Source organism: Hyaena hyaena, unplaced genomic scaffold (genome assembly GCF_003009895.1).
Source record: "Hyaena hyaena isolate Hyena2069 unplaced genomic scaffold, ASM300989v1 scaffold_1627, whole genome shotgun sequence".
NCBI classification, from domain to species: domain Eukaryota; kingdom Metazoa; phylum Chordata; class Mammalia; order Carnivora; family Hyaenidae; genus Hyaena; species Hyaena hyaena.
Window position 1 is genome coordinate 176,772 of NW_024082250.1, and position 15,494 is coordinate 192,265.

Here is a 15,494-nt window from a genome sequence, read left to right on the forward strand (position 1 = left end):
TATGATAATAATAAGTATAGTTAATAAGTTAATAGAGGGGGAATAGAATAACAATATGTATTTATTTTTTAATTTTAGTTCCAGTAGAATTAACATACATTGTTATATTACTTCCAAGTGTACAATATAGTGATTCAACAATTTTATGCATTACTCAGTGCTCATCATGATAAGTGTACTCTTAATCTCTTCACCTGTTTCACCCATCTCCCCAACCCCCTCCCATCTGGTAGCCATCAATTTGTTTTCTATAGCTAAGAGTCTGGTTTTTTGTTTGTCTCCTCTTTTTTGTTTACAAAATATATATTAATCAAAAGGGAGAAAGAGACGAGAGAATAAATATGACACAGATGTCTCAAATAGAAAACATATACTACATCAACTGACGAATGGATCAAGAAGACGTGGTTTATGTATACAGTGGAATACTACATGGCAATGAGAAAGAATGAAATCTGGCCATGTGTAGCAACATGGATGAAACTTGAGGGTGTAATGCTGAGCTAAATAAGTCAGGCAGAGAAGGACAGATACCATATGTTTGCACGTATAGGAGGATTAGGAGGAACTTAATGGAGGACCATGGGGGAGAAGGGGAAAAATAGTGGGGGAGAGGGAGGGAGGCAAACCATGAGAAACTCTTGAATGCTGAGAACAAACTGAGGGTAGATGGGGTGGGGGGAGTGGAAGGGGGTGATGGGCACGGAGGAGGGCACTTGTGGGGATGAACACTGGGTGTTATATGGAAACCAACTTGAAAATAAACTATAAAAAAAGAAAAAACATATTAATATGAAAACTATAAATCCAAATATATAATAATTATATTAGATATTACTAGATCAAATTCTCCAATACAATGATTATTATCTATATAAAAAAAAACCAAAACCTAACTTCACAGTATTAACCAGTACACCTCACAGACATAAGGGCATAAAACAGTTTAAAGTAAAGTTATGGAAAAGAAATACAATGTAAACAGTAACCAAAAGAAAGCTGGTATATCTATACTAATATCAGAAGAAGTAGATGAGATATTAAGGCAAGAGCTGCTGCCAAAGATAAAGATAAATATCTCCTACTTATAAATGCAGTGGTATGCTGTTAAAGGAATAAAAATGGCTCTCTGAGAAATCTTGCTTTGTTGCATTTGCCAATTTCTATTGTGTAACTATTTACACTATTGCTGATTTCAGACTACCAACATGATGTCATTGAATGTGGAGTCAGAAAGAGATGTTCACATTCAGCTTAAAGCCAATGCAAGCCAGCTTCAGCACACCACAAATAAAAGAGTCAGTACACAAGAGCATATCATGATGCTATATCTGCATGTCCTCAATAACATAGTATATAAAATATACAAGCAATGACTGGGCATATCTAAAATGGGAAACAAATCCACAATTATAATTGTGCAATATGTTTTGCATAAGATTTTTCACAATAAGAGATGATGAACAAGCAGGAAAAAAATTAAGGATAAAGAATATTTAACAGTTCAGGTAACTAACTTGACCTAGTTGACAATTGATGACACCATACATGACAGCATAATGTCTATCCTTTTTAAGTTACACAGAGTTGCCAATCATATAATAGTTTTAGTAGACATATTGCACTGTGAATGACTGCAATAATAGGATTTAGTGATGGTCACTTAAAAGTTAGCCCTATAGACAAATATTTGCAGGGCCTGTTTTACATCTTTGTTCCTCAGGCTATAGATAAAGGGGTTCAGCATAGGGGTAACTACTGCATACATGACTGAAGCAATTATGTCTTTGTCACTAAAGTTCCATGATGAGGAGAAAAAGTAAATACCTGCAAGTGTCCCATAGTATAAAGACACCACAAAAAGATGGGAGCCACAGGTAGAAAAGGCTTTAAAGAGTCCTTTAGTGGAGGGTACCTTTAGGACAGTTGTCCCTATACGAATATACGAGCCCAAGATACTACACAAAGGCAGGGTGAAAAGAATTCCTCCTTCAGTAAAGATGACCAGCCTATTGAGAGAGACATCTGAGCAACTCATCTTTAGGAGCACAGTGAGGTCACAAAAGAAGTGAGGGATGGTATTATCATCACAGAAGGGCAGTTGGACCAAGAGGAGGGTGTGCAACAGGGCATGAATACAACAGAAGAACCAGGATCCAGCCACTAATGAGATACACAGCTCCTGCCTCATGACAGTGGAGTAGTGGAGTGGTTGACAGATGGCCAAATACCTGTCATAGGCCATCACTGCAAGAAGGAAATTGTCAAGACAACCAAAAATTATGAAAAAATATACCTGTGAAATGCACCCCACATAGGGAATGGATTGTTGCTGAGTCTGCATATTCATGAGCATCTTTGGAACTGTGACAGATGAAAAGGAGACATCCGTGAGGGCCAAGTGGCTGAGGAAGAAGTACATGGGGGTGTGGAGGCGAGAGTCCAGCCTGATGAGCAGGATGATGAGCAGGTTCCCCAGCACCGTGGTCAGGTACATGCCCAGGAACAGGGCGAAGAACATGCCCTGCTGCTCTGGCCGGATGGGGAGCCCCAGGAGGAGGAACTCCGACACGCTGCTCTGGTTCTCCCTCCTCATGTTGTTTTATCTCTGTTGGCAGTTGGGGCAAGTGGAGAAAGTCAGTGAACATGTCATAACATTATAGTGAGGTTCTTTCTTTGCAAATTCTTTATTTTAGCTACCTTTCTGTTTATTGCTCACAACTGTTGCTACATGGATGTGCCCCATTCTGGCTCCAATGGTACATGAAACCCTCACATTAACCAGGTTTCTTCCCCCTCAAAAAACAAACAGCATTTATTCTTTATTCAACAAAAACTGATTGAACAGCTTAGTCCCATATTGATAATAGTAGTGAAGAAATGGGAAGTCTTTATGTTCAAGAAGTTGACATCTTAACATCAAGGCAAGTTCAAATCTCACTAACTCACTAGGATCAAAATGTGAAATGAGTACCAGGAAAGAAATATCAGTCATTTCCTCTTAAAAATGGTGTGAATCTCCCTAAATTGGAGCAGAATTATTAAAGCTGTGTCACAGGCTTTCAGTGTAATTGGCTGAGTCCTGTTTTAAGTCATTTAAAATTCTCTGTTACCAAAAATTTCCAATCCAAGTTTCCAAACCAACATTAAGAATAGCACCAGGTCGGGGCGCCTGGGTGGCTTAGTCGGTTAAGCGTCCGACTTTCGCTTAGGTCATGATCTCGCGGTTCGTGGGTTCGAGCCCCGCATCGGGCTCTGTGCTGACTGCCAGCTCAGAGCCTGGAGCCTGTTTCAGTCTGTGACTCCCTCTCTCTCTGGCCCTCCACTGCTCACGCTGTCTCTCTCTCTCTCCTAGAAATAAATTTTTAAAAAAATTTATTTAAAAAAAAAAAAAAAAAAGAATAGCACCAGGCACTATTTCATATGTTTTACATGTCCTTTCAAACCAGATCCTCACCATAGTCCTAACAAATGGGTACTATTATAGTCATGTTAACTATGAGACAACAAAAGTGTTGTCACTTTAGTTCAGTGAATAGTCCAGAGAAGCTATTTTGTCAGCTACCTTTTTCCAAAATGTCCTTAACTCCGTCTAAGAAAAATTTACCACTCACATTTATACAACATATAATTTACAAAGGATTTTCACATGCTTTAACTTCTTTGAAAACAGTAAGAACATATTTAGGGACTGTTCAGTGTACAAGGCAAACTTCATGTCCTCATTTTATAGATGGGAAAACTGAAGCTAAAATGATAATTGACTTACCCACCATGACTCGGCTCTTTGATAATGGATTCCAGATTTAATATCTATTTAGAAGTTAGACTAGAGGTTAGGATAACCACATACCCCTGAAGAGGGAATCAAGACTGACATTCTCACTCAAGAGTAGGAGGAGGACAATGAGTCATCCTCAAGGACCACAGTCTTGCTCAGGGGAATCGGTTATCTCTGTTCATGGCTACCAAGGAGGACAGTGACTTGACCCTTATGCAGAGTCCCGGCTGCTCACTGATGGAGGCTGTGTCAGTCCTTACTTAGAAACCAAAAGAAAACAAGAGGTCTGGAACCAACCAGGAACTATGATTCAGTCAGGACCTTGAGAAGGAGGCAGCTGAGCCATTAGCTGTGGGAGGGAGGTCAGACCTCATACCTGGAAGTATGAGAGGGAGCCTTAAGATGAGCCTGTCCTCTCAGAATTCTACCCGTCCTGTTCCAGACAATGGTGAAACAGAAACCTCCATGACACAAACATTGGGTTTGGGGAAAAATAATAAAAATACCTCCTTTTTACTGAGCACCAATTATGCCAGGTATGGGACTGAATAATTTGTGTGCATTGCGTCATTTAATCCTCAAAAATAGCATTGTGAAGTAGAAATAGTTACCTCTCCTTTGCCAGTGAAAAATCGGAGCCTCAGAGAGATGAGGTCACTTCCTAAGATCACGGAATATATGAAGGCCAGACTGAGGACTGGGGCCCAGTCTGCCATACTGCAGACACTGAGCTTGTACCCATTAGTATATGACACCTGCCCAGGAGTGGAAATGCATGTGAACTTGCCCGCTTATTGCAGTAATATATATACGGCTACTGTTGAAATATGGTTAAGGAAATATTTGAGTTCATAGGAAGGAACCAGAGCCCATAAAACATGTACATGAAAAAGAACAACAACACACTCTAGCATATGGAATCACATACATATATAACTTATAAACAAAATGCAATGTCACACATACACACACCACTGAGCTGAAATTTCAAGACATCTTACCTATTGCTGGTCATGAGTAAATTCAGGAAACTTCTCCTCCAGATTGGGGAGCACATCTGCCTCTTTCCAGACTATGCAATGTCATTTAACTAACTATTATATCCAAAGATGGAAGAGGGAGTTATAGAAAGACAGTGGGGCAAATACTTGAGTTCAAAGGGACTGATTAGGAGACAACAGATCACATATACAAATGCCCTACACTTTTTTAATTGGGCAGCTCTTATTAGACTTCTGCGTTCTTGGTCTAAGAGAGGAAAAAAATAAGACTGAGAGTCAATTATGCATGCACACCCACAAACACAAACACGTACACAGAAAACTCAAGAAGAAAACATACATATGTCTGTATTATACAAGCAAGGAAACACACCAGACAGACCCACGTGGAATGCATATGCAAACCTCTAGACACAAGGATACATCTTGCCTGCTTAGGATTCCCAGCTCACTCTGACCTGTGCCTCTCCTTGGCAAGCTCAGGTACCTTCTAATACAATTTCCTGAGTCCTCAGCTTCTCTTGAAGATACCAGGAACAAAAAGTAAGAAGAAAGCCTCTGTGAGTCCATGACCTCATTAGCTCTCTGTCTGTCCTTGAGCTCCAGAGCAACAGGCAGGAGATACCATTTTGCAAACCTTGGAGAACACTCACGAAAATTCTCTAAGCTCCTGGTTAAGTAAGGAATCAAAGCAGACTATTGGCCTCCAATTCCTAAAAGACCTTGGGGAGGAGCCTGTGCAGGTGCTACAGGGATTGAGCTGCTAGAGCCACCTGAGAAACTGACCCAGATCTCAAGGATACTCTGGGCTCCTCTCTGCCTGTTCATAGTTCCAGGGGGAAAGTAGGAATGGCTTAGTTAGCTTCCATCACCAGTATTGCCAGTGCACTGGGTCAGCCTCTCCCGACACCACATTATGGTCCAGGAAGAGTAAGGCAGGTTTCTGCAAACCCCCACACCATTTACACTTGCTACCATGAGCACAAAAATCTAGCTTTAACTTCACATCCTGCAGGTCCCCTCCTCCCTTGGGAGAGACTTCAGGGCATAGACGTGTACCTTTTCTAAGGGAGTGTAGAGTCCTTGAGCTCAGTACTCAGAAGAACTGGGTCTGGGCTATACCACTCATTAAATGTTGGCCCTGATCACATAAAACATCTCCTCAGTCCTGTTACATCAGTTGTAAAGAGTGGATAAAAATTACATTTTCCTCAGAAGTTATTATTGAAATTAAATGAGATGAATTCATGCTAAAGCACATAATAAATACACAACAGATATCATCTCTTGTTATCATTATCTTTGTATCTTCCAAAAAAGATAATGATATCTAGAATCACTGACATTGCCATAGGATTGATATTGAATAAATGAGTGAATTAATGGATTAATTAATTAATTCAATCTTATAGTAACAACATATTCCCACCTTAAGAGATTAAATGAGTTAAAACACAGAATGAACTTAGAACATTGGCATTTTGTAAATCCTCAATAAACTTTGGTTATCTTATAGTTTACAGATTCATTGTGTTCAGCTACTCACACATTGGTTTCATTACCATTTTAGTTACTGATAACTCCATGTTGTTCAAACCAAAATATAGGAATCCTTGACTCCTACCTTTCTCTCACGCTCTTCTCAATTCATCAGCAACTCTTGTTGCTTCCAACTTATAACTAAATATAGTATTCACCAAAATTGTACTACTTCCTCTGTTACCACCCCAGCCTATCATTTCTTAACCACATTGTTGAAGTAGTTCCTAGGTGATCCCCTGCTTTCACATAGCCCCCTTCTCCTTCAGTCTATTCTCAATACAGCAGTCACAGTGATGTTTTTTAAAGCTGAATCTTGTTACCCTTCTGCTGAAAAGCTTCCAAGGACTATGCAAATAATTCATAATAAAAATCAAAAATCAAATCACAATGCCTAAAGAACATAGCCCCTGTTAGCTTTAAAATTTTCCTGCAAATATCCCTGTGACTGTGTTCCTGATGCCTTCAATTCTTTGTTCAAATATCACCTTCTTGGTTAGACCAGTCCTCATCACACCACTTAAAATTGCAGTCTGTCCCCTGCATTCAGATTTCTTCACAATGCTATATTTTATAGCACTTGAAAATCATGAGGCTTACTTACATATTGTGTTTATTTTCATTGTCTCCCCCACTAGAAGATAAGCTCTACGAAAGAAAAATATTTGTTTGATTTCTTCACGTCTAGACATTTACATAAGTATAATAGACCCCTAAAAATACCTCTCAAGAAAAATAAATTATCCAGCCACTGCAACCCACTGACCTTAGAATGAGCAGTGACATCAGCCAAATAGAGTCCCCAGTAGCAAGACTCATCTGCTCAAGGAAGCTACCAACTGACCCATCCATAAATCCAAGCAAAACTGACTGGTGAAGCTCTGTCCCTGCTGAAGCAAATCTTTGAAGTGTAGAAAAAGAGACTGCTTACTAAAATATACAGATACAAATGCAAGGAAAGGAATCATGAAGAATCAGGTAAACATGACACCACAAAAGGAAACTAACAAAGCTCCAATAATTGACCCAAAATAAATTATGTCTACAAACTGCCTGACAAAGAATTTGGAATAATAGTCTTAAAGTTCAATGAACTGCAAGAACACAGGCAGACAACTAAATAAGCTGGGAAAACAATATATGAGGGAAGCTAATTCATCAATACATTAAAAGAACCATACGCTATGATCAAGTGTTTATCCTTGGAATGCAAGAGTAGTCCCACATATGCAAATCCACAAATGTAATACACCACATTCACAGAATAAAAGATAAAAATCATGATTCTCTCAAGAGATGCAGGAAAATCATTTGACAAAATACAACGCTGTTTCATGATAAAAACCTCAATAAATTGTGATTGGAAGAAACATACCTCCAGAAAAAGGGGAGGAGGAGTTAAGAGGGAGGAGGAGTAGGGACACCCTAAGCTTATCTCCTCCCTTGAACACAAGGGAGTTATCAAGTCATTCTGAACACTGACGAAATCAAGCTGTGGTCTGAGAGGACAAAAACTGCAAGACTATAAGAGAAAAGCATTTGGAAGGTAGGAGGAGTGGAGAGCTTACTGGGGGAGATATTGCACGGAGTCCCGCCGCGGAGATGGAGCGTATTGACAGAGGCTACCACAAAGCAGTATAAGCAGCGGAGGGCAAAATCTGAACTTTTAGCGGTCCTCTACCTTGGGGAAAGCACCAGGCTTAAAGGGGCTGAAGAGGTAAAGCGAGGTAGAGTCCCACAAGTGACAGCATGATCTGAGGATCCTTGGGTCACAAGAAAGACGATTACCACCAACACGCTATGCTGTTTCTCGGCCTAAGAGAGGGGACTCGTTCTGGCTGAGGGCAGCAAGCAAGGGTACTGGCTTTCGGCTCTATTTTGACATGAGCTCTGAACAGCAGTGCAATTGTGCCACTGCCCTTTTTCACAGGGGCTAGCAAAAGCTCGGTGACACCCTCCACAGGATTCCCTAAAATTTGGAATTTTGTAACTCAGTCATGTGCCTGAGATTAAAAGCTTGGACACAGGCAGAGTGAATGTGGGGTTCTGACAGAAACCGGGGATACAAGAGGGATGATTAATTGCTCTTCTGTGAGGTTTGCCTGGACAGTGGAGGGCTCCAACTTTCAACTTCAGGGCTATAGGGCACCCTGGGGCTATATTCATTCTGCCCCTCAGGGGCGCCTGGGTGGATTAGTCTGTTGAGCGTCCGACTTTCGCTTAGGTCATGATCTCGTGGTTCGTGGGTTCGAGCCCCGCGTCGGGCTCTGTGCTGACTGCCAGCTCAGAGCCCGGAGCCTGTTTCAGTCTGTGACTCCCTCTCTCTCTGACCTTCCCCTGCTCACGCTGTCTCTCTCTCTCTCCTAGAAATAAATAAAACCAAAAAATATATATATTCATTCTGCCCCTCAGAGCTCAAAACCTTCAGGGAGCAAAACAGAGACACCTAGTGGAAGCCAGACCCACTTGCACCAAGCCCCGCCTCCCTGCATTCTGGAGGCTGTTTCCACTGAAACTAGTCCACCTGAGAATCAGCACAGCAGGCCCCTCCCTCAGAAGACCAGCACGAACAACTGGCTTGCACCGAATCTAATGGTTGTAGACTTCAGCTCTATGGGAAATAGGATCTAACTTTCGTTTTACCTTTTTTTTTTTTTTTTTTGTGCAGAAAGGTGATTTTATTAAAGCACAGGGACAAGACCCATGCTCAGAAAGAACAGCACTGGGGTTGTGAGGAGTGACTGATTATATACTATGGAGTTGGGGTAGTTAAAGGAAAAAGAGAAGCCTCCAAAAGCACTTTCATATACTTTTGTTCTTTAATTTTTAAATTATTTGTTTATTTTCTTACTTTCTTCATTTCTTTTTTTACTTTTTACTATTACTGTATTCTATTTAAAAATGTTTTATGTAAACATTTTATATACACATTCTTTTATTCTTTTATTTTTTATTTTATCTTAAATTAAAATTAAATTTATTGTATAATTTATTCCATTTATATTTTTACAAATTATATTTTATATTATATAAAACAATAAAATAAAATATTTTATTTTATACATTATAATATATTTATATTTTTACAAATTATATTTATATATTATAAAATATATTTACTTTATTTATTTTATTTTATTATTTTATGATCTAGATTCTTTCAGCAAGCCGACCAAAACACAGCCAATATCTAGTTTTTTGTTATTTGGGTTTTGTTTGCTTCTTTGTTTTGGGTTTTTTTTCCCTTTTCTTTTCTTTTTTTATTCTTGCTTTTCTGGACAAAATGATGAGAAAGAGAAAATCACCTCCAAAGGAAGAACAGGCAGTAGGACTCATGGCCATGAATTTAATCAACACAGATATATATATAAGATGTCTGAACTAGAATTTAAAGCTGTGATTATAAGAATATGAGCTGAGGTTGACAAGAGCATACAAGACTCCAGAGAATTACTTTCTGAAGAGATAAAAGAACTAAAATATAGTCAGGCTGAAATTAAAAGTGCTATAACTGAGATGCAGTCTTGAATGGATGCCATGATGACAAGGATGGATAAAACAAAACAGTGAAACAATGATAAAGAAGATACAATATGGAAAATAATGAAGCTGGAAAGAAGGAGGAAACAAAGGCAAAAGATCACAATATAGGACCTGGAGATCTCAGCAACTTATTAAAGGGGGCTAACTTATATCATAGGAGTCCCAGAAGATGAACAGAGAAGAAAAAAAAGGGCAGAAGGTTTGTGTGAGCAAATTTTAGCTGAAAACCTCCCTAATCTGGGGAGGACACAGACATCGAAATCCAATAAGCACAGAAAACTCCCATTAAATTCAACAAAAGCTGACCATAACCAAGGCATATTATAATCAAATTCACAAACTATACAGATAAGGAAAGAATCATGAAAGCATCAAAGGAAAAAAAAATCCTTAACCTACAAAGGAATATCGGGTTCAGAGCAGATCTGTTCCCAAGAAGAAATTTGGCAGGCCAGAAAGGAATGAAAGGATATATTCAACATGCCAATTCAGAAAAATAGCAGCCAAGAATTCTGTATCCAGCGAGGCTATCATTCATACTAGAAGGATGGATAAAGAGTTTCCCAGACAAAAACTAAAGGAATTCTTGACCACTATATTCAGTCATGCAAGAAACTTTAAGGGTGACTCTTTGGAGAAAAACAAAACAAAACAAAACAAGACCAAAAGCAGCAAAGAGTAGAAAGGACCAGAGAACATCACCAGAAACAGCAACTCCACTGGCCACATGATGGCACAAAATTCATTTCTTTCAATAATCACTCCGAATGTAAATGGATTAATGCTCCAATCCAAAGACACAGGGTAGCAGAATGAATTTTTAAAAAATGAAAAACAAGATCCATCTATATGCAGCCTGCAAGAGACTCATTTCAGACGTACAGATGTAGGCTGCAGGACTGATTCAATATTCATAAATCAATGCATGTGATACACTACATTAATAAAAGAAAGAAAAAGAACCATATGATCCTAACAATAATGCAGAAAAAGAGGGGCACCTGGATGGCTTAGTCGGTTAAGCGTCCGACTTTCACTCAGGTCATGATCTCGCGGTTCATGGGTTCAAGCCCCGCGTCAGGCTCTGTGCTAAGTGCCAGCTCAGAGCCTGGAGCCTGTTTCAGTCTGTGACTCCCTCTCTCTCTGACCCTCCCCTGCTCACGCTGTCTCTCTCTCTCTCCTAGAAATAAATAAAAAACATTTAAAAAAAAATAATGCAGAAAAAGTATTTGACAAAATACAGCATCTTTCTTGATAAAAACCCTTAAGAAAGTAGGGATAGAAGGAACATGCCTTAACATCATAAAAGTCACTTAAGAGAGGTCCACCACTAATACCATCCTCAATGGGAGAAAATTGAGAGCTTTCCCTCTAAGGTCAGGAACATGACCGGGATCTCCACTCTCACCACTGTTGTTCAACATAGTGTTAGAAGTCCAAGCCTCAATGATCTGACAACAAAAAGAAATAAAAGGCATTCAAATTGGCAAGGAAGAAGTCAAATTTTCACACTTTGTAGATGACATGAAATTCTATGTGAAAAATCCAGAAGACCAGTTTGTGGTGGACCAAAAAACTGCTAGAACTGATATATGAATTCAGCAAAGTCACAGGCTATAAAATCAATGTACAGAAATTGTTTGCATTTCTATACACCAAAATAGAGCAACAGAAAGTGAAACCAAGGAATTGATTCAATTTGCACCAAGAACCATAAAATACCTAGGAATAAATCTACCAAATAAGTAAAAGAACTGTATGCTGAAAACTATAGAAAGCTTATGAAAGAAATTGAAGAGGACACAAAGAAATGGAAAAACATTCCATGCTTATGGATTGGAAGAACAAATATTATCAAAATGTTAATACTACCCAATCTACACATTCAGTGCAATCCCAATCAAAATTGCACTGGCATTCTTCTCAAAGCTAGAACAAACAATCCTAAAATTTTATGGAAACACAAAAGACTCTTAGTAGCCAAAGTAATGTTGAAAAAGAAAACCAAAGCTGGAGGCATCACAATTTCAGACTTTAGCCTCTACTACAAAGCTGTAATCATCAAGACAGTATGGTATTGGCACAAAAACAGACACATAGACCAATAGAACAGAATACAGAACCCAGAATTGGATCCACAAATGTATGGCCAACTAACCTTTGACAAAGCAAGAAAGAGAATCCAGTGGAAAAAAGACAGTCTCTTCAGCAAATGGTGCAGAGAGAACTGGACAGCAACATGCAGAAGAATGAAACTGGACCATTTTCTTACACCATATGCAAAAATAAACTCAAAATGGATGAAAGACCTAAATGTGAGACAGGAAACCATCAAAATCCTAGAGGAAAACACAGGCAACAACCTATTTGAACTCAGCTGCAGGAACTTCTTATTTGGCATGTCTCTTGGAATGTAAACTGGTGCAGCCACTCTAGAAAACAGTGTGGAGGTTCCTCAAAAAATTAACAATAGAACTCCCCTATGACCCAGCAATAGCACTGCTAGGAATTTACCCAAGGGATACAGGAGTGCTGATGCATAGGGGCACATGTACCCCAATGTTCATAGCTGCACTCTCAACAATAGCCAAATCATGGAAAGAACCTAAATATCCTTCAACTGATGAATGGATCAAGAAGATGTGGTTTATCTATAGCAAAATGGAATACTACATGGCAATGAGAAAGAATTAAATCTGGCCATTTGTAGCAATGTGGATGGAACACATTATGCTAAGTGAAATAAGTCAGGCAGAGGACAGATACCATATGTTTTCACTCATATGTGGAACAGGAGAAGGTTAACAGAGGACCATGGGGGAAGGGAAGGGGAAAAAATAGTTAAGGAGAGGGAGGGAGTCAAACCGTAAGAGACTATTAAATACTGAGAACAAACTGAGGGTGATGAGGGGGAGAAGAGAAAAGGGGTGATGGACATGGAGGAGGGTACTTGTTGGGATGAGCACTGGGTGTTATGTGGAAACAAACTTGACAATAAACTATAAAAAAAAAAGAAAGAAAAGAAAGACAACCACATGAATAGGCAGGACTCTAACCCAAGGCTTTCTGTCTCTGCATTATTTACTCTTAATATGTAGATTAAAATTTTCATATTAAACTAAAGGCTAAAAAAAAGACAAACGTATTGTGTGACAATAGTTTATTCTGAGGGCTACAGCAAAATGTGTTTCATTCCCTACACTTTGTTATGGATTATGTTCACCATGATACACAATATTCTCTATATAAAACCCAAAAGGAAATTTTCTCTCTGATTTCAGTGCCAATAATAGTTGTTATTCTTATTTTTCAGATGAAGAAACTCAGGCTTATGAGCAACTAGCTTAGTGAGAAGGCCAACATTCTATTAAATATCTTCTTTCCTCAACACTAATCCTCTAACAACTGCTCTGATTCTAAACTCTGAAAACACATACATTATTTTTTCAAAGCCCCTTTGCTAAATATGACAACCGTTGCATACCCTGTACTTTAAACATACATAAACCAACATTAACCTAATCCCACATAAGAAAAAAAAATCTGATCCACATGCTTGCCAAGATACTGTGTCGGAGGCCACGCCGGCTCCAACAGGTCCAGGGGTCCCTGAAGGATGGACGGTGTCAGCAAAAGAGAGTGAGAGAGCCCCGAGATCCTTTCTGATCACCAGGCAGACATCTCTGTCCTGTCGGTTTTGGTGTCTTTATTTATAGGTCAAAAGTTAACATGGCATCAGGAAATGGAATTTTTACCATGGATAGCTCTTTGTGATAAGGAGTTTTTGGAAAATGTACAGAAACAGGTTTTACAGAAGTCTTCTTGCAGAACTGCCCCAATTATAGTGAGGTTGAGTAACTAAGAAAATAACAAGGTGTTCACATTTTAATAACACTAAGATAAGTCATAGGTTTGTAGATACTCTTATCCATCCTCATCACAGCTGCCAGGGTAAGGGAAGGTGTTTGTGGAAAGTAGGCCTTAGGGAAGGGGCTGCTATACACCATCAGTTCCTTCTCTCTAAGTTAGGCTCTTTGTCTCTGGGCAAGACTTGATTTTCCAGTTATATGCTTTATGGCACCAGAGAGCCAACCATACCTTTAAAGAGTTTAGCTTATTTCCCATACATAGAATAGCCTCTTTGAGTGCATTTACCTTTGTGTCTACTTTTATGATTTCTAGAATAGCTAGGGCATGAGAGACATTTTTGGTTAGTTGATTTACATGTTGAGCTGTATGAACATCTTGGACTAATGCAACGGTAGAAACAGAATTGTACATGTAAAGGTCAATCTTTTATGACTAGGGGTCATTAGCCTGTTCATAGCTCAAGGGAAAGTATGGAGGGAAACAGGAGCTGCTGGAGACACGATGTCTGTTCCCATAATCAAAAGAAGAAGTTCCCACAATAAGTTCCTTCACAAGGTGCAATCATCATACCAGGTCCGGAATAAGGGGACAAGTCACTCGCGATATTGATCAACAAGGTACCCTAGGGGTCAGTGCTCAAGCAGAAATAATTGAGTGGGGGTAGATATCGGTCATCATCTGATTGGCAAGAGACCGTGCAAACTTGCTTTAACCTCACCCGGAGTTTTCTCGACTAGTGGGCTCAGAATGGCTCCCAACAATACTGGAACACACATACACACCACTGATCTACCTCCACTGAATCCCCTGGAAACTGCAACCTCCTTGTTCTAGAATACACCTCGGTCCACACCTACATCCCCAAACATAAAATATTCACCCACAAAAATATTTTCCCACCTCTGATAACCCAGAGTTGGGGAGACTAAAGCACATGCTTTAGATGTTGCAGTGAGGTTAATAAGCTCTGGGATGAGCCCCACATTGAAACAGGAAGACTTAGGGCTCCCATATCCCCTGGAGGCAGCCATGCTAGGTGTGATTTCCAGTAGGAATACTTTGCTTAGAACAATCACAGGAACAGCTCCCTTGAGAGGTCATCACACCACAACTCCTTCAGCCTAACAAGGGCCCCTGAGGCCAGCAGAGCAGAGCTCAGACTCAGGAGACACTGCCTGGGCTTAAGTCATCAAGAGGGTCCTTGCCCCTTGAGTCAGGATGTCTCTCCTTCTGAGATAGGGAGTTGGGAAAGCAGCAATATGCTGGTGGCCAGACTTGAGGGGCTGGAGGCCAGTGAGGGGAAACGTACTATCCCTTCCAAGTAGCACATCAGCTCCCCCGCCTTTCCTGTTCCTCTCCTTGTTAATCAGCCCAGAGTGTCATGGGAGAAACATGAGGGGGCTGTGCTTGGCTGAGAAGCAGACTTGCAGCTGAGTAGCAGATGTGGTGCAGACCAGCTTCTGGAGAAAGTGGGAAGAAAAGAACAGCATCTGGATCTGGAGGTGAGCTTCAGTAAGCTGGCCACCCTCTTGGCTCCTCCAAATTCTGGCATTCTTTCCTCCCTGAGAATTTCAAATATTTTGTGGATTAAGCAGTCATAGGGTCCGACTAAAGCTTCCACCCAGCTTTTAGTTTTCAGTCCATCCAGTTTGACCTCTAGACCACCTACACTGTGTGCTTTGCTAGAAGCAAAACACTGTCAGGAAGGAAGGAAGGAAGGAAGGAAGGAAGGAAGGAAGGAAGGAAGGAAGGAAGGAAGG

The 15,494-nt window shown here is 39.9% G+C and overlaps 2 protein-coding genes across 2 annotated transcripts in view; one reads left to right on the plus strand and one right to left on the minus strand.

Annotated features, from left to right (window-relative positions):
• Positions 1–15,494, plus strand: part of LOC120226162 (olfactory receptor 1J1-like) — an 81,446-nt gene that overhangs the window by 61,537 nt on the left and 4,415 nt on the right. The window lies entirely within an intron of this gene.
• On the minus strand, positions 1,664–3,039 carry LOC120226171 (olfactory receptor 1J4-like). Its single transcript, XM_039224361.1, has one exon. The coding sequence runs from the start codon at positions 2,594–2,596 to the stop codon at positions 1,664–1,666; it is 933 nt and encodes a 310-aa protein (XP_039080292.1). The 5' UTR covers positions 2,597–3,039.

Bases quoted from the DNA above. Each gene is read 5' to 3' on its own strand.
- LOC120226171 (XM_039224361.1), bottom strand. From the start codon at position 2,596: ATGAGGAGGGAGAACCAGAGCAGCGTGTCGGAGTTCCTCCTCCTGGGG.